At 48.6% G+C, this 18,464-nt stretch overlaps 1 protein-coding gene across 1 annotated transcript; it reads left to right on the plus strand.

The window, feature by feature from the left end:
* Nucleotides 1-1,631: 1,631 nt before the first annotated feature.
* Nucleotides 1,632-17,836, plus strand: MED9 (mediator complex subunit 9). Its single transcript, XM_003808772.5, has 2 exons — nt 1,632-1,945; nt 15,893-17,836. Exons 1-2 carry the CDS (start codon nt 1,719-1,721, stop codon nt 16,107-16,109), a joined length of 444 nt encoding a protein of 147 aa, XP_003808820.1. The 5' UTR covers nt 1,632-1,718; the 3' UTR covers nt 16,110-17,836.
* Nucleotides 17,837-18,464: the final 628 nt, after the last annotated feature.

Consider the following 18,464-nt stretch of genomic DNA (forward strand, 5'->3'; position numbering starts at 1 on the left):
TCTTCAAGCACATCTGGCCTTTTTCTCCTCCATGCTCAACCAGAACTCTTGAACTTTCCCTTAGTTGGAGAGGTCAATGGTTAGAAGGAAGAAAACTCCGCAACCCACTCCCTCCCTTTGCTCTCTCTCTGGGGCACCGTGGGCAGCTCTTGCTGCAGAGATCTGTGCTGAGGCCCTTTACTACAGAACCTGTACAGCGCACCCTCCAACAGCACTTCCGTCTATGGTCCTACTCCCCAAGGATCTGCCTCCGCACAGCCCTCCCAATGTGCCTGAAAATATCAGCATTGATCCTTTCCCTGGCCACCTTGCTCTTAAGGCTCCTGTTCATCATGCTATGTGGATGTGGACCTCCTCGCCTCTCTGTACTGCCCATGATGGTGGATTACAGCAGAATGGGCTCACCAGTTGACAGCTTTCCCCACTCATGTCTTCTACTCACTAGCTAAGCTTGGGGTGGGTGTCCCCATTGCCCGGAAAATTACTACACAGCCCTCATATCAAACTTGTTTTGAGAAGCATAACCATAAACCCATCTTTGGCCTATGATCCTAGGGAGTCCTCATGCCAACAAGACCTTTTGGGGTCAGCCACGCATGTGAAGTTAGAATGCAGTTTAGGCTGTGCCATGACTCTGAACTAAATATGATTTTAGGGGTGAGGAAACTGGGACCTAGGGGCTTGGGGAACTGGCCCGAAGGTATGGAGAGTACCTGACCTTGTCGTTCTTCCAGGATATGATATTTATTCCTGGCACCAATCCCCTTTACCTTGTATTGAAAGCAAGGACAGCTGCCTGCAACCACACATACAGGTGGCCATCCAGCAGGTGCATACTAAATGTGTGTTGAGTTGAATTATTAGACTCTTTCTAAGCAACCATGCAGCATTGAAGGGACCGCAATCCCTTTGCCTCTGCATCCTTAGGGCTAAACTCGAGGTCTCGATGTCTTGCACTGTGGGCTGGGCCGGGTTTGGTGCCTCACCCAGCAGGTAAGTGCTGTCTACGCCTCCCACAGGTCCAGTGGCTCCTCTCCAGACTTGGGTGCACTGGGCCAGGCTGCGCCTTACTAATCTCAAGGCTTCCTGTGTTTGTGGCTTTGGGGCCCTCTTCATCGTGTGAATAGGAATAAGAAGATTGTTATTTCTGGCCGGGTGCAGTGGCTCACGCCTGTAATCCCAGCACTTTGGGAGGCCGAGACGGGCGGATCACCTGAGGTGGGGAGTTCGAGACCAGCCTGATCAACATGGAGAAACCCCGTCTCTACTAAAAATATAAAATTAGCCGGGCGTGGTGGTGCATGCCTGTAATCCCAGCTACTAGGGAGGCTGAGGCAGGAGAATCGCTTGAACCCGGGAGGCGGAGGTTGCGGTGAGCCGAGATCGCGCCACTGCACTCCAGCCTGGGCAACAAGAGCGAAATTCCGTCTCAAAAAAAAAAAAGATTGTTATTTCTGAAATAAACCCCTGTTTCTCACTATTTAATAATTTAGCAATCTTGACTCACAATCCAAATCCAGGCACCCCAGACCCACCCACGGCCCGTTGCCTAGCAACAGCCTCCCCACCCCCGCCTCCGCGCCTTTTCCCGCCGACTGCCCAGTGCGCACGCTCAGAGCCTTCCTCCACACCCCGCCCCTGCAGGGCGCGCGGTGGTGACGTGTAGAGTGCGCGACGCTTTTGGCGACCCGACCTCTGGCTAACCTATCCCCGGAGCCATGGCCTCTGCTGGGGTGGCAGCCGGGCGACAGGCAGAGGATGTATTGCCGCCAACGTCCGACCAGCCGCTGCCTGACACCAAGCCGCTGCCGCTGCCTCCTCAGCCGCCGCCGGTCCCTGCGCCTCAACCGCAGCAGTCGCCGGCGCCACGGCCTCAGTCACCTGCCCGCGCGAGGGAGGAAGAGAACTACTCCTTTTTACCTTTGGTTCACAACATCATCAAATGGTAAGAACCTAGGAGAGGACCAGGCCCCATACTCCCTCCAGCTTCTCCTCTCAGCCGTTTCAGAGCTGCAAGAGGCCTTGGCGCTCTGGGGCACGCCCCCGTTTCACAGATGGGGAAACTCAGACCCAGAGCGGGAAGAGGCCTTTCCCAAGACCACAGAGACATTCCATGAGTTAAGCAAACGATTTGAGCCTGGAGAGGTGCGATATCCTTAAGAATGAAGCCAGCTTAGAGACTAAATGCAGACTCTTGTCCAGCGGCTCAAATGTTCATCCCAGCGATCTTGAGCAAATTAAATCTCTTTAAGCCTCAGTTTTCTCACCTGTAATGTTGGTAATACTCACTTTAGTTCCTTAGTTCAGCAAACTCAACAGATAAGCGTCATCTTCCCTGTGCCAAGTGCTACGGGATGGACGCAGTAAAAGGGGCCAACTTTTCACCCCCAAAGATTTCACCAGATAGAAGGAAAAAAAGACATGATTGGGAATAACCCACAATTCAAAAAGATTGAGACGGGAGCGGTGGCGATGGGAAACATTAGACTAAGCAGAAACACAGAAGTTGCCTCAGATGATTAGACCCACTTGTACTGACTTTGTTCTAACAGTACCAAAGGAAATAATTGTTGTCATCCTTTTGGCCAGCCTTCAGGGTAGCCTGAGTTTTCAAAGTGACTCTGTAGAGGAAAAACCAAAAACAAAAACACAAAAGTCTCACTGATCCTTATGTTTGCCTAAATTATTATTTTTTTTGAGAGAGGGTCTCGCTCTGTCACCCAGACTGGAGTACAGTGGCGTGATCTCGGCTCACTGCAGCCTCAACCTCCTGGCCTCAAGCCATCCTCCCACCTCATCCTCCCAAGTAACCGGAACCACAGGCATGAGCCACGGCACCCAGCGAATTTTTGTATTTTTTGTAGAGATGGAGTTTCACCATGTTGCCCAGGCTGTAAATTATTTTCATTATGTTACTTCACTGTATATCCACGTGATACTAGGTGTAAACCCCTAGGCTTGTAACTCTTACTCAACCATTAAAGACCAAAACAAATTAAAAGAAAATTACGATTCCAGTAACATTCAGGTGAACATGAATGTGCTCTTCACTGTTTTACTGAAATGGAATTGTTACAACGTGAAGGTCTTGACTGTTAGTGGCCCACCCACTTTTGAGTTTAAGCAAACTAGATTCACTTGCTGTGGGATGACCTGATGCTCTTCTGCCACTTTTCAAATAACTACAAAGGCTTTGTTCTCACATTAGACCCTAGCTTCATTTGGCTTCACTTGGTGTTTAAATACTGTTTATAGGGGCCAGGCGTGGTGTCTCATGCCTGTAATCCCAGCACTTTGGGAGGCCAAGGCGGGCGGATCACGAGGTCAGAGTTTGAGACCAGCCTCGTCGACATGGCAAAACCCCATCTCTACTAAAAACACAAAAATTAGCCGGGTGTGGTGGCGGCTGCCTGTAATCCCAGCTACTCAGGAGGCTGAGGCAGGAGAATCACTTGAACCCGGGAGGTGGAGGTTGCAGTGAGCCGAGATCATGCCATTGCACTCCAGCCTGGGCAACAAGAGCAAGACTCTGCCTCAAAAAAAAAAGTAATGCTTATAGGATAAGGCAGCCTATTCAGTTTTCGTGAGCCTGTGATAATGATCACAGACAGAAATACATATGGAGCCCCTGTAATGCTAGGGCAGTGCTGGATTATAAAGGGTTTATTCTGATTAACCCTAGTTTACTGGTTTTAAGAAAAATGTGGAAAAATGAAAACACAAAATGTACACATTCACAAGGACAGCTCTTGAACTCCCCAAGAGTATATTCTTGAGCCCTGGTAGAGCAGCTGGGTTGGGTTGGCCTTAAAAGATGTAGTAGTAAGTTATACTAGAGAGAACAGGCTTTGAAGTTAGACAGCCCTGTGTTCAAATCTGTGTACTGACATTTTCTTGCCTTCTAATCTTGATATAAATGCCTAACCTTTCTAGGCCATAATCTTCTTATCTCTAATATGTCCATAGTGGACCTCAAAAGAGAGGTTCAGATTATGTAATAGCTCTATAATGTGCTGACTGGGTGACCTTGGCAAGTAGCTTAGCTTCTCTGAGCCTGTTTTTCTCTTGTGAAATGGGAATGCTTATGTCTTAGGATTGTTGGGAGATGTACTCAGGAGTGTACCTGTGAAACATAGTGGGTTGATCACATGTGCTTGTCTCTGTTCCATCTAAAAGGACAGAGAAGGGAGTTTAAAAAAAAAAAAAGCATAAAACCTTCAGACATGGTGGTTCATGCCTGTAATCCCAACACTTTAGGAGGCTGAGACGAGCCGGTCGCTTGAGCCTGGGAGTTCAAGACCAGCCTGGGCAACATGGCAAAACCCCGTCCCTACAAAAAATACAAAAAAAATTAGCCAGGCATGGTGGTGTGTGCCTGCAGTCCTGGCTACTTGGGAGGCTGAAGTGGGAGGAACACTTGAACCCAGATCATGCCACTGCATTCTAGCATGGGTGACAGAATGAGACCCTGTGTCAAAAATAAAAAGCATAAAGCCAAAAAGAATAGGACAGGAGATGATTGCCACAAAGTGGATGACCAGGGCTAATTCATCTACCAACTCCTAAGCACCTGGTTTGTTAACCATGGCCTATCCCCAGATCTCAGGAACTCTAGTGCAAGGACCCCCTGGAAATAGGGGTGAAGGTGGGTCTAAGAACAGGAAGATTACTTGGAAGTCTGTTTAAGAAGCAGGTCCCCACAGTCCTGTCCCACCTCCCATCCCCTCCAAGCGGCCGGGTGACTACCCTTCTTCCAACTTGGCAGATGGTTAAAAGGTTACTCTCCCGAGATTTATTCTTAGGAAGGAATAAGCCAGAGAGTACCTTGACTGTGGGACACCAGGCACACTGCAGGGGTAGGTAGGGGGAGCCATACTGAAAAGAGGGATTAAGAGAAAGTTCACAGTCTGAAGAGAGACACCACCCGAGCCTTCCCCCACCTGGCTTCTAGATTGGCAGCCAAAGAGAGTGGAAGTGCCCTCTCTATGGTGCGTGACCAATTAAGAGAAAAGACATTGGAAAAAAAAAAAAAAAAAGCCTAGTCAATTAATTCTGAGAAAATGAACAAGCATCACTCATTTGCAGAGCTTCCACTAAGCCTTTTAGTGTTTTATTCTTAAATATATGAGTGGATGGCCAAGGTCACTAAGCATAGGAAGAAACCCCCTGGTAAGAAAGACACGGGTCAGGCGCGGTGCCTCATGTCTGTCTGCAAGCCCAGCACTTGGGCAGGCTGAGATGGGAGGATAGCTTGAACCCAGGGAGCTGAGGCTACGGTGAGCCATGATCGCACTGCTACACTTCAGCCTGGGTGACATAGACTCTGTCTCAAAGAAGAAAGAAAGAAAGAAAGAAAGAGAGGAGACAGAGAGAGAGGAAAAAAGAGAAAGACAAGACAGAAGAGCAGAAAAAGCCACGTGGAGGAAACAGTAGCCACAAAGGAATGGAGTGGTTCTGCAGCTGTAAACATGAGAAGAGGCTAGGATCCAACCTGCAAACCTTCAGTATAGGCGTGTCTTTGAGTTTATAGGCAAATGAGGGAGGAATAAGGGCAGAGGAGGAAGGGAGAGGAGACCTCGTGAAGCCTGGGGGAGTCAGAAGGCTTGGTAAGAGTGATGCCAACAATGAGTCTTCAATTAGGAAAGGGAGGCAGGAGGAATGTTGGTATAGGAAAAACATGTAAGGACACGAAGCCAAGAAATAGCATCTACTCATGGGAGTCAGCTTCTAGCTTGGTGGTGTTGAGCATACATCCAAGGCAGGAAGAGGTGGCTGGGGAGGAGGGAAGAGCCAGGAAACAGAGTGCAGGTGTCTTCTGAGGGATGGGGAGCTAGTGAAACCGTCAGGCTGGAAGCCAGTCAAGACACAGTCCTGGCGGGTGGAGATGAGGGCTGGGACCATGTCTGGTCCACCCGGGTGACGCTCTCTGGCCCTGGGTCCCTTCCTTTCCTATAACTTCCCCAATGATCCTTTTATTCTTTGTTTACTTCTTGCACAGGGGTGAGTAAGGAGGTAAAATCTGAAGTAGTGAATTTAGCCTTTCTTATTCTCATAAAGAATTCAGAGTTTTTGGAAAATTATTTAATAAAAGTAACAACTGCAAGTTTAGAAGTACAGAGAAACGTAAAATGGAAAATGTGTTCCTTCCCCCAAGTCCCCTCACCTGTAGTAACTGCTGTTAATAGTTTCTTAAGTTCCTTCTGGGGATTACATATGAATGTCATTTCAAAAATTTATACAAATTGAGATCACGTTGTACTTGACTTTTTTCACTGATTAGTCTCTTTTGGCCACCTTTCCATACTGCACATAAAGATCTACCTCATTAAGGCAGCTGCAGAAAATTGCATCTTGTGGATGCAGCATAACTGATGGCACTGGTTTTCTGTTGATGGTCTTCTAGGTGTTTTTCTTATTCTTGCTATTACCAGCGCAGTGCTGGGGTTAGCATCTTTGTGTAGGAGTAAGTTTATGATCAGATAAATCCCAGCAGTAGAATTGCTGGAGCATAGGGTACAAACATTTTTTATAGTGATAGTTATGCTAAATTTAGAGCACTACGTCTTTTTAGCTAACTCTTTTCCAAAATTCAGTCCTTGTAGACTAGACTGCTTCAGTTAACCTAAAATGGCCTATAAATCTGCCACCCAGAAAGCATTAAACAAAAATTAAAGTTGTAGATGGATTCTACAAGTACCCATGGATATGAAATGGAAACAGGGCCTCTCCCTTCACTCCTCCCAGCTCCCTTGCAAAGCTGTGTAATATTCCACTTTATGAACGTGCTGTCGTTTATGTAAACAGTTTCTTGCTCAAGGACACCGTCATTGTTTCTGCATTTTGCTGTTGGAATCAGCACTGCAGCAAGCATCTTTGCCCATGCTATCTTGGTGAACTCTTGGTAGTCTCTGTGGGGGTAAATTTCTAGCAATGGGATATGTGAATCTACTGTTTGGGTCACTATGAGCAAATTCAGAAAGAATGCCCTGATCTATGCTTCCACCAACAGTTTTTGTGTCTTTCCCCATCACCTGCCATCACCATTAAACTTTTAACTTTGGCAAATCTCATAGGTCAGAAATGATATATTGATCTTTCATTAAGTTAGGTAAAGCATCCCTTCATAGGTGATTTTATATGTCACTTTTATTTTTCCCTATAAACTGCCCATTTCTCTGTTAGATTTTTTTATGTACAGAAAGGAAATAATGTGTGTCAGATGTACTGTAAATACTTCCTCCAGGTTGTTGCTTTTCTTTTGACTTTGTTCATAGTCATGGTTTTTCTATTTGTTTTTCATTCAGATGCATATAATTTCATGTAGTCAGATTTGTTAAGCCTTTCCCTTATGGCTTCTGAGTTTTGGTCCTACTTAGAAAGGCTTTCCCACTCTAAAATTATAGGTATTGATCTCTTTTTTCTAGAACTTTCATGGTTCCATTTTTTACTTGTAATTCTTTGAGGCTCCTGGAATTTATTTTGGTGGGAAGAATAAGGGGGCCTCGGTTAGCCACATCTTCCCACTGCTGTTTTTGAATATTTGTTATTTTCCCTGCTTGCAGTGCCACCTTTACCATGCACTGAATTCCCACATGTTTTCTGATCTACTTATGGACATTCTCTCCTTCTCCAGCACCAAACTATTTTAGTTCTTAAATCTTCATGGTACATTTAATTATCTTTTAAGGTTAATTTTTCACCCTTGCTCTTTCTTGTCAGTATTTCCCTGGCCCTTCCTTTCCCGTGGAGTTTTCTAGCAGCCTGCCTGATGCTAGATCATGATGCTTTTGTTAGTGGAACATTTCGTCTTTAATCTGCTTCTTTACTTCCAAGCCTGTTGATACTACTCATTGGCCAGGTCGTTGAGCCTCGCTTTTGAGTATTATAATCAGCATTTAATTAGTCTCTTTGCCTTTATGCTTATTTTATCTTGTGAATGTTATTTGGCTAATTTTTCTTTGTTCTCCGTTCTTCTCAAATTGAGCCCAAACTTAGGCCTTTACTCAGGGATCTCTGCAGACCATTTTCAGATTGTCTGCCTGAATAACCCAACACAAAGCCCACAGAGGGTCCTCTTGCTGCAGGTGCTGTTGGGTGGGCGGAGTCCTCCAGGCTGGCAGACCCTCCAGCCCCTCCACTAGAAGTGCCCACAGAAATGCTGCACAGAGCCCTGTGAACCAGAGCCTCTCCTGTACCCCCAGGGACCCACCTGGTTCTGGGAGTGCTCTGGCTGGGACAGCCCTGCTTGGAGTTGGAACCCATAGCACTTTCATCTCTTCTAGTGTCTTTCCCGCAGTTGAATGAAAAATTAAACTACACATTTATGTTATTTTTAAAGAACGAGGAAAGGGAGGCTGGGCACGGTGGCTCACACCTGTAATCCCAGCACTTTGGGAGGCCGAGGCGGGTGGATCACGAGGTCAGGAGATTGAGACCATCCTGGCCAACACGGTGAAACCCCGTCTCTACTAAAAATACAAAAATTAGCTGGATGTGGTGGTGCGCGCCTGTAATCCCAGCTACTAGGGAGGCTGAGGCAGGAGAATCCCTTGAACCCGGGAGGCGGAGGTTGCAGTGAGCCACGATCGCACCATTGCACTCCAGCCTGGCGACAGAGCGAGACTCCATCTCAAAAAAAAAAAAAAAAAAAGAATGAGGAAAGAGAAAAGAAATCCCATTTTCATGCCTATAAGAAATATTATAAATCCCAACTTTGAGACTTTCTTGATATATATAGATGCTACATTTTAAAAATGCATCATAAAGGAGTAATGAAATGGGGTCTGTTAGATTGGGGAAAATTATTATTTTTTCCTTCAAACTTAACAAATTGAATCTGAGTTTGGAATGAAGTAGCTCAGCCTAGGCCTTCTGAATTACAGTTGTTGCTGCCTTGCGTGATGGTTTTGGCTCACTTTGTAAGAGTAATCTGTCGACTTTGGGTACTTTAAAAACATTTTTTAAGTTCAATGTTTTAATTCTTTACAAGGTCTAAGGCTGCTAGGTAGGTAGAGGGGAGCCGTCCTTGCCACCACAGATGGGGCTCAAGTGATGAGCACGCTGTCTGGCCCCTCCAGCTTGGCCTGGCCGCTTCAGCAGGTCAGCAAGACCTCAGAGCCCCAGCCAGACCTCTTTTGTGGGAACAGGGTGTTATTGACTGTCTTCTTCCCACTCAAGTATCTATTTTAATCTGCCCTGGCCTTCCATGCCAGCTGAGACCCGTTCCCGGGTTGTGCAGGAAGCAGCCCCCGCTAAGTGCCCACACTGGCGTCCCGGGGATAGTCTGCACGCAGTTACTGCAGGCCTCTGCCGTTCACTTTCTTCTCCCTCAGCCACACCCCAGGGAGCAGGATGAGCAGCCACAGATAGGGGGTGTTCATAGACTGCTCAGATGAGGTGTTTCCAGTCTGCCTAAAAGCCTCTTCACTCCTCTGCCATGTCATTTCCATCCACTCAGTATGACTTATAACCAGAAGGTGGGCCCCAGCAGAAGGCAAGCCCCACGAAGGCAGGCCTTCACGAGTCAGCACTTCCTTAGTGGGCGTGAGAAATGCCAGGCAAGCATTTACGTGGGTCCTGGGAAGGGTGGGAAGCTTTGCCTAGGAAGGCTGGAAGCACTTGTGGTGGCACTGGGGGGGGTCTCCTTCACAGTTTGAATTTGCCTGAAAGGTGTTGTCTGTGGGTAGGAGGCCATCTGGAATTATTTTATTTTATTTTTTATTTTTGAAATGGAGTCTCACTCTGTCGCCCAGGCTGGAGTACAGTGGCGTGTCTTGGCTCACTGCAACCTCTGGCTCCCAGGTTCACTTGAATCACTTGATTTCCGTGCCTCAGCCTCCCAAGTAGCTGGGACTACAGGCACACGCCACCATGCCTTTGTAAAAAACAAAACAAAAAAAAAATTGTATTTTTAGTAGAGACAGGGTTTCGTCTCTGTCTACAGGCACACGCCACCACGCCTTTGTAAAAATACAAAAAAAATTTTTTTTTTTTTGTATTTTTAGTAGAGACGGGGCTGGCCTCAAGTGATCTGCTCACTTCAGCCTCCCAAAGTGCTGGGATTACAGGCGTGAGCCACCAGCCGCCATCTGGGATTTTTAAGCAGCATAGTGACCTGCTCAGACTTGGGTTTCTAAAGGTAGGTGGGGCAGAAGTGTTTCAGAAGAGGGGAGGACCTGGGTCCACAGGAAGGCAGTGGCAATGGGAGGTGGCTGGTCTAGAGGAGATGGAGCTGGCAGGATGGTGGCTGGGAGAAGGGGGCACACAGGTGCAAGCCTGGGGGTCCTAGCGCGGCCAGTAGAGTGTGTAGGTGGGACTGCACCCTCCCCCCGTCCCCTGCTGACAGCAAGTCTATGCTGGATATTTGCCATCTGCCAGACTCCAGGCAGGAACGACTTGGTAACTGTGGAGGGAGGAAACTCAAGTACAGGAAGGAAGGCTGACTGGGGAGATGGTCCCCGTGTCGAGGGTTCGGGAGTGGATGAACACGTTCTGGGCATTTTGTAGTGCAGTGATTTTCATACTCTGTTTAGCAGCAGCACCTTTTGTCACTCTTTGCTAAAAAGAATATTTTTTACATGTAATGCTGTTAGCAGATGAAAGCAAGGGTGTGAGTTCAAGGCCTCCCTCTCCGGAAGGCCTCATAGGTCTTGGCAGAACTGGAGCAGAGAAACACAGTTGATAGGTAAGTAGTAGCCAGTATCATCCAGGGCGGGAGGGAGAAGTGTGTCCTCCGTGGCTACAGATAATCTACATCAGTACAGTTTTTTTTTGGAGGGCATTTTGGTAATATCTGTCAAAAATTTAAATATATATAACCTTTGACCCAGAATCCCTACTTTTAGAAAATGATCTTACCAAAATACTTGCACAAGTGAGAGATGACAGCGTGCTGGCAGTCCTCAGAGCCCTCACTTGCTCTCGGCACCTCCTCTGCCTGGGCTCCCACTTTGGCAGCACTTGAGGAGCCCTTCAGCCCACCACTGCACTGTGGGAGCCCCTTTCTGGGCTGGCCAAGGCTGGAGCCCACTCTCTCAGCTTGCAGGGAGGTGTGGAGGGAGAGGCGCGAGCGGGAACCAGGACTGCGTGCGGCGCTTGCAGGCCACCTGGAGTTCCGGCTGGGCGTGGGCTTGGCGAGCCCCGCACTCGGAGCAGCCGGCCAGCTCTGCTGGCCCCGGGCAATGAGGGACTTAGCACCCGGGCCAGCAGCTGCGGAGAGTGTACTGGGTCCCCCAGCAGTGCCAGCCCACCGGCGCTATGCTCGATTTCTCGCCGGGCCTTAGCTGCCTTCCCGCGCGGCAGGGCTCGGGACCTGCAGCCTGCCATGCCTGAGCCTCCCACCCACTCCATGGGCTCCTGTGCGGCCCCAGCCTCCCTGACGAGCACCACCCCCTGCTCCAGGGCGCCCAGTCCCATCAACCACCCAAGGGCTGAGGAAAGCGAGCGTACGCGCAGGACTGGCAGGCAGCTCCACCTGCAGCCCCGGTGCGGGATCCACTAGGTGAAGCCAGCGGGGCTCCTGAGTCTGGTGGGGACGTGGAGAGTCTTTATGTCTAGCTCAGGGATTGTAAATACACCAGTCAGCACCCTGTGTTTAGCTCAAGGTTTGTGAGTACACCAATCTACACTCTGTATCTAGCTGCTCTGGTGGGGACGTGGAGAACCTTTATGTCTAGCTCAGGGATTGTAAATACACCAATCGGCACTCTGTATCTAGCTCAAGTTTTGTAAACACACCAATCAGCACCCTGTGTTTAGCTCAAGGTTTGTGAATGCACCAATCGACACTCTGTATCTAGCCGCGCTGGTGGGGCCTTGGAGAACCTGTGTGTCCAAACTCTGTATCTAACTAATCTGATGGGGACATGGAGAACTTTTGTATCTAGCTCAGGGATTGCAAATGCACCAATCAGCGCCCTGACAAAACAGGCCACTCGGCTCTACCAATCAGCAGGATGTGGGTGGGGCCAGATAAGAGAATAAAAGCAGGCTGCCGGAGCCAGCAGTGGCAACCTGCTTGGGTCCCCTTCCACGCTGTGGAAGCTTTGTTCTTTCACTCTTTGCAATAAATCTTGCCACTGCTCACTCTTTGGGTCCACGCTGCTTTTATGAGCTGTAACACTCACCGCGAAGATCTGCAGCTTCCCTCCTGAGCCAGCGAGACCACGAACCCACCAGAAGGAAGAAACTCCGAACACATCTGAACATCAGAAGGGACAGACGTCAGACGCGCCACCTTAAGAGCTGTAACACTCACTGCGAGGGTCCGCGGCTTCATTCTTGAAGTCAGTGAGACCAAGAACCCACCAATTCCGGACACACAAGTACATAAGGGTATAAGTACAAGATGTTCACTGTCATTCTAGTACAGTACAACCACCCATGAATAGCCAGGGTAATTTCGCTGTCTAATTGTATATGTGTTAACATGGAAGGACATCTGAGGTGCCTTGTTAAGTAGAAAAAGCAAGAATGAGAACTATGGATGGTCACATTTCTGTCAGAACAAATAAGAAAAGTTTGTGTGTTTTGTATGCTGTTGTACATTTCAAAGCCATCTGAAACAGTGGACACCACATGTTAGCAGAGGTTATCTCTGGAACAAGGGGTTAATGAGATTTCCCTTTTCTAAGCCTTGGTTGTCTAATTTTTGAATTTTTTCCCTCAAGTACCTATTACTGTCATTTTTTTAAAAAGTGATCTTAGAAAAATGAAAGCCACTGGAGTTAGTACGGTGCGAAGAGAGCCTGTGGGCAGAGGAGTGGACTGGTAAGGGCTGGTCTGAGGGCAAGGCAGCTGGGACAGAGTGGAGTGTGAGGCACAGTGCATGGAAGTTGTGAGGAAGAAGAAATGGGAAACTGAGTCAGATGCCACCAAAAGGTCAAAAGAAATGACTGTCAGATTTGGGAGGAAGTCTGTGTCAGTGGTTCTAGCAGAGTTATTGGCCAGTTTGCATCTGTACTAAAGCATCCATGCTAAAAAGAAGAACAAAGAAAATCAGGGCATGATTCTCAGACACCTGCCTAAAACCCTGTGATGTTTGCCTTTGAGTCTGGTGACACGGATACAACTGTCTGTCAGACGTGGGAAGGATGCTCAGAGGATCACCCCTGGCGGTAGTATTTTTGTCCACTCTTTAAAAAAACCATAGTAGGGGGCTGGGTGCAGTGGCTTACGCCTGTAATCCCAGCACTTCGGGAGGTTGAGGTGGGCGGATCACCTGAGGTCGGGAGTTCGAGACCAGCCTGGCCAACATGGAGAAACACCATCTCTACTAAAAATACAAAATTAGCCGGGCGTGGTAGCGCATGCCTGTAATCCCAGCTACTCAGGAGGCCGAGGCAGGAGAATCACTTGAACCCGGGAGGCGGAGGTTGCAGTGAGCCAAGATCGCACCATTGCACTCCAGCCTGGGCAACAAGAGTAAAACTCTGTCTCAAAAAAAAAAAAAGAAAAAAAGAAACCACAGTACCACAGTAGTTGGGACCAAAGTGCTCTGACCTTGCCTTGTTTGTACGATGTTCATCCTCCTTGACCTAGTGGCTTTTTTCATTCCTTCTATAGTTGGCCGATGACTAACCTTGAACACAAAGGCAGGCCCACTTAGAGCTTTCTGCTTTTATTCACTCGGTATTTGGTCCTGTCCCTTTAATTTTGGCTTGAATATTTCACAGTCATCCTGGCTTAGCAGGTGCCCACTTCTGAATAGCATGTTCTCTTCACTCCAGGAGTTCGTGCTATTTACCTCCACCAAGTAGGGCAGTTGGGCTTGCAGAGGGGCCTCCCTGTGGGCTGCATGGCCCCTTTTGGCTCAGCTGCCCTCCAGGCGGCTTGTCTTACAGCTCCTTTTTTATTATCTGAAGACTGTCTCCTTTCCTGAAAGTTCACCAAAGAACAGGCAACCCTTGCTATTTGGGGGTTTTCAGAGATGAGTATCTTAAACATGACCCACTTTCAACTTTCAGAACTAAATTTTCTTTTGGGCCAGGTTATGTTTGCTTCAAGAATGGGATTATCTGTCATCCACATTTCTATTTTAAGTACTTTTTTGTTTGTTTTACCATGTCCTTTGAGACTCATGTGATGTGAGTCGGTTTTTTTAAAAACTATATTTTAATTTTAAAACTTCCTTGGGACTTAAATTTGTAACAGTATGTTAACACGCATGCCATCCGAGTAGAAGGATTTCAGAAGTGCAGATGGTTTCTGTCCACATTTGTGGATCAGAGCTGAGACTTCAAAGAATTAAAATAAAAGACGTTCCCTATTTGCTTCCTTCCAAAGGATTTTTAGTTCTCGTGAATACCAGTTCATCCTCTCTAGAATCTGTGATAAGGTATACTGTTAATGGTGTCTCTCAGTTGAGGGCATCATTTGCTAGCCTCTCATTTCCTGGAAGAAGTGATTGATTCTCCATACCCTCCCTCTGAGTTTAGAGCTGTTGGTAAATACTGAGCTGGCCATGGTGGCCATCTGATTTGCAAGGTGTGAGACGTAACTGATGGATCGCCAGGAAAGATGGATATTCTGCCTGCGTAAGCAGAGAAATGATGAATAGTAAACATGAATTAGCACCATCTGGGTTGAAATTTCCCACTACGGATGAACATTTATTTGAAAAAATTAACGATCATTGACAGTTTTTCCCTCTTATGCCTCAGTGGCTTACTTTCAGAACAGCTTACTGAATTGCCTTTTAGTTTTGGTCTCAACCACTTGTTTTCAAAAGCTCATCCACTTACTAACTTTTAAAAAATGTATAGGAAGCTGGGTGTGGTGGCTCATGCCTGTAATCCCAGCACTTTGGGAGGCCGAGGCAGGTAGATCACCTGAGGTCAGGAGTTCAAGACCAGCCTGGCCAACATGGTGAAACCCTGTCTCTACTAAAAATACAAAAATTATCCGGGCATGTTGGCATGCGCCTGTAATCCCAGCTACTCAGGAGGCTGAGGCAGGAGAATTGCTTGAACCGGGACCCGGGAGGTGGAGGTTGCAGTGAGCCGAGATCGCACCACTGCCGTCCAGTCTGGGCGACAGAGTCAGACCCTGTCTCAAACAAACAAAAAATGTACAGGAGCAACTGCCAGGCTGTTTTTTTGATCTTAAGTGAGATTGTTCTTGCCTCGTTTTTCATTGAGTAGGACCTCTGTGCAGCTAATAGCTGTGAGATGGAGCGAACGGTCTGCCTTGAAAGTGAACTTGACTCAAAGACAAGGACTGTCCATGACCATGGTAGAAGAGAGCCTGTGTCTGCTGAGACATTTAAATCCGTTCCATTTTAACTAATCTAACATTTATGAACAGCTCTGTGGAAATTAGTCTTTATGTTAACAGGTTCAAGCCAGCATCAAAACCTCAGCTAAAATTAGCTCTTGCTAACTGATAAAGCCTCCTGATTGGCCTAGAAATGGCTCCAGTTAGACAAAATGTCGTATTTCAACAAGTTTTGTTTGGCATTTGTCACCTGATATTGGTATTGGTTTGTTCATTGAACCAACATGTTCATGAGCTTATTTGCCAAGCATTCATTCTTTCCACGGACATTTCTTGAGTGCCTGTAGTGACCTACACACTGGGCCGGGGGTAGGGAGACACCTGTGACCAGGCAGACATGGTCTTTGACCTCAGAGTGACAGTTGACTTGACAGAAGATCAAGAGTGTCTGTGTGTGATCTGCAAGTGTGCTAGGCCTGGGAGCTGTGTGCCAGTTGCCTAAAAAAGAACCCGTCCCTGCCCTCTGGGGGTGGACAGCCTAGTCAGGGGATAGACACATAAAACGAAGTGTTCTAAAAGCTATGGCAGGAATGACAGCCAGCTCTAGGGGGTGCAGGGCAGGAACGCCAAGACGTGTATCAAGCTGTGAATGCTAACAGCTGTTCTTCTTCCCCCACAGCATGGACAAGGATAGCCCGGAGGTCCACCAGGACCTGAATGCCCTCAAAAGCAAGTTCCAGGAGATGCGCAAGCTCATCAGCACCATGCCCGGCATCCACCTGAGCCCCGAACAGCAGCAGCAGCAGCTGCAGAGCCTCCGGGAGCAAGTCAGGACCAAGAATGAGCTTCTGCAAAAGTACAAGAGCCTCTGCATGTTCGAAATCCCCAAGGAGTAGAGTGAGGCTGACTTCCTTAGAAAGAGGGGGAAGCCAGTGGCCTGTCTCCCCACTACCATCCCCAAACGCTCCTTGGGGCGTGGTTCCTGTGGACCCCAGCTCAGCACGTCAAGCTGCAGGGGCGGGGCCCCTGTGCTGCTGCGCGCGCTTCGCCTGTGCGGGAGCCAGCGCAGAGCTTGGCTGCGCCGGGGCTTCCTCGTGTAGATCCATATGTCTAGATGCATAATAACTGGAGTGCCTGCTGGTGGAAGTCAGAATGCTCCTGGAGGCTGCAGAGGGGGTGGAGGACTCTCCCCTGCCTCTGGGGAGGGGGCCATCTGCTGCGCCCGGCCCCACTGACAGATCTGAAGAGCACAGTAGGAAGGGAGGCGGCTCCTCTTTGCTTCCTTCCCTCTCTCTCCTCCCACCCCCATAGGATCAGTGTGTACCAGGTACACATTGTTCCTGTTAACAGCAGCTTCTTGAAACATTTGCATAGAATTCACTGGACGAATTAAGCCTGCACTCATATGGCATAGAATTGTGAGAGAATGTTTTGAAAGGCCAGAGGGTGGCCTTTTTCCCCAAACAGTTTGGTTCCTTTTATGTTTGAGCCAGTGAAGGGAACTACGCTTTGGGGGCTTCAGCCTAGAGCCCTGCCAGGCAGCCCCTGGCTCCAGGTTCCCTGCCTCCTAGCGCTCTCCTCGCCTTCAGCTCTTGCTCCCTTCCTCGTTCGTCACCCTCAGTCAGTGCCCAAGAGTGGCCAAACCGCTTCACATCTGCAGTGCTTCCCCAGGGTTGACAAGGGGCCGTCCTTTCCACGCAGGCTAGAAGAGGTCTTCAGGCGAACCGACCTTCCCCCTTCTGGCATTTCAGATTCCCATTGCTCTGGTTAAAAGGTCTTTCCCTCGTGGCCTTCGCACTTGCGGCAGCAACGTGTACTACACTGCAGAAGGGTTCAGTATGCACCTTGTGTTGAGAGAGAGGCAACCCTGGGGGCCAGTTCAGGTGGTCCCCAACCATGAGCTAGGTCTGAAAGTTACACAGCCAAGTTTGAGCTCTTAAAAGTTGATGAACAGCCCTCATTTCCCCAGCTTCCCTGATTTCTTCCAGATGGGACGTTTTATTTGTGTGCTCTCCCTTGACTGTCAGATTGAAGTAAGAGCAGTTCTCTCCGTTGCCTCTCGAGGAGGAGGTGCGAAGTCCTGGAGTATTGTTTGGGTCTCGGAATGGGCGCATAACCTGCGCTGACCAGTTTAGGGGCTTAGCAGATGCCTGCCAGCTGACCTCGTTGGCAGGAGGGTTGGGTGGAGATGTTTTTAGCAGAGCTTCCATTAGTGTAGACCTGTAGCCACCTGTCAGAAGGTGGGTGGCATACTGGGGACCTGGGAATGTGTGAAGGAGGAGATCAAATTTCAGTGGCTTTGGACGGAAAAGAAGGCTCTGGATTTAAGCGGGCGGTCACCTGTGAGACCAGGTCTACCTTGGGACTGTTACTTAACTGAATCAGTTATTTCCTTGAAATTTCACAGTAGTGGGTGGGCCTGTTTCAAGGCTCTGACAGATACCACGAAACATGAAGCACGTGGAACTACAAGCCCCCGGGGGTCTTTCTGAGTGCAAGGCTGAAATGGACAAGGGCTCCTCACGGGGGTGGAGGGAGCCGGAGCCTGCCTTGTGTTCCTTTTTTGACTTGTGACATTTTTCAAACACATAATTAAAAGGACTTATGCTCTGCTGTCTCAGGACATCATGCGTTTTGTACTGAGAAATTCATAGTGGGATGGCTCTCAGTTGAGAGGAAAATGTTTCTCTCAGTCTCTTCAGACACAACCACACCTCTGCTCCTCACTCCCTCCACCCCAGCACACACACCCGCCCCAGCACACACAGCCCCAGCACACACACCCGCTGAACCAGTGTGGAACAGGAACTCCTCTCCCGGCTGGCCTCAAGGGCAGTTTGCCTGGCGGGTCATCCCTGCCCCTGCCTGTCAGGGGCCCCTGGGCTGTCCTTGGGCTGTCCTTAGTTGCCGTTTATTTTTGGAGGGGGGAGGTGGGGGGTGCCTTTTGGTGACTCGAGGAGGTTCAGTCCTGTGGGGAGCCGCCCTCACCAGAGCAGGGTTGAAATCCTTCTAGGACAATTTTGAGTGTCTCTCACAGGGCTGAGCGTCCTCTGAAAGCCACCAATTACTTGGATTACTGGGTGGCCGGCATTTATGCTAAGTACTTTTCAAACATCACACTTAATCCCCACAGCGAGCCCATGCCGAGGGTGTTCTCTCTTCCTGGGGTGAAGAATTAGAGGCTTGGCAGGTGTCACCCACCAACAGGTTTGCAGTACTAGTGGCAGAGAGATTGGTGTTCCGGGGTGCCT

The sequence above is a fragment of the Pan paniscus genome, chromosome 19, assembly GCF_029289425.2.
Source record: "Pan paniscus chromosome 19, NHGRI_mPanPan1-v2.0_pri, whole genome shotgun sequence".
NCBI lineage: Eukaryota > Metazoa > Chordata > Mammalia > Primates > Hominidae > Pan > Pan paniscus.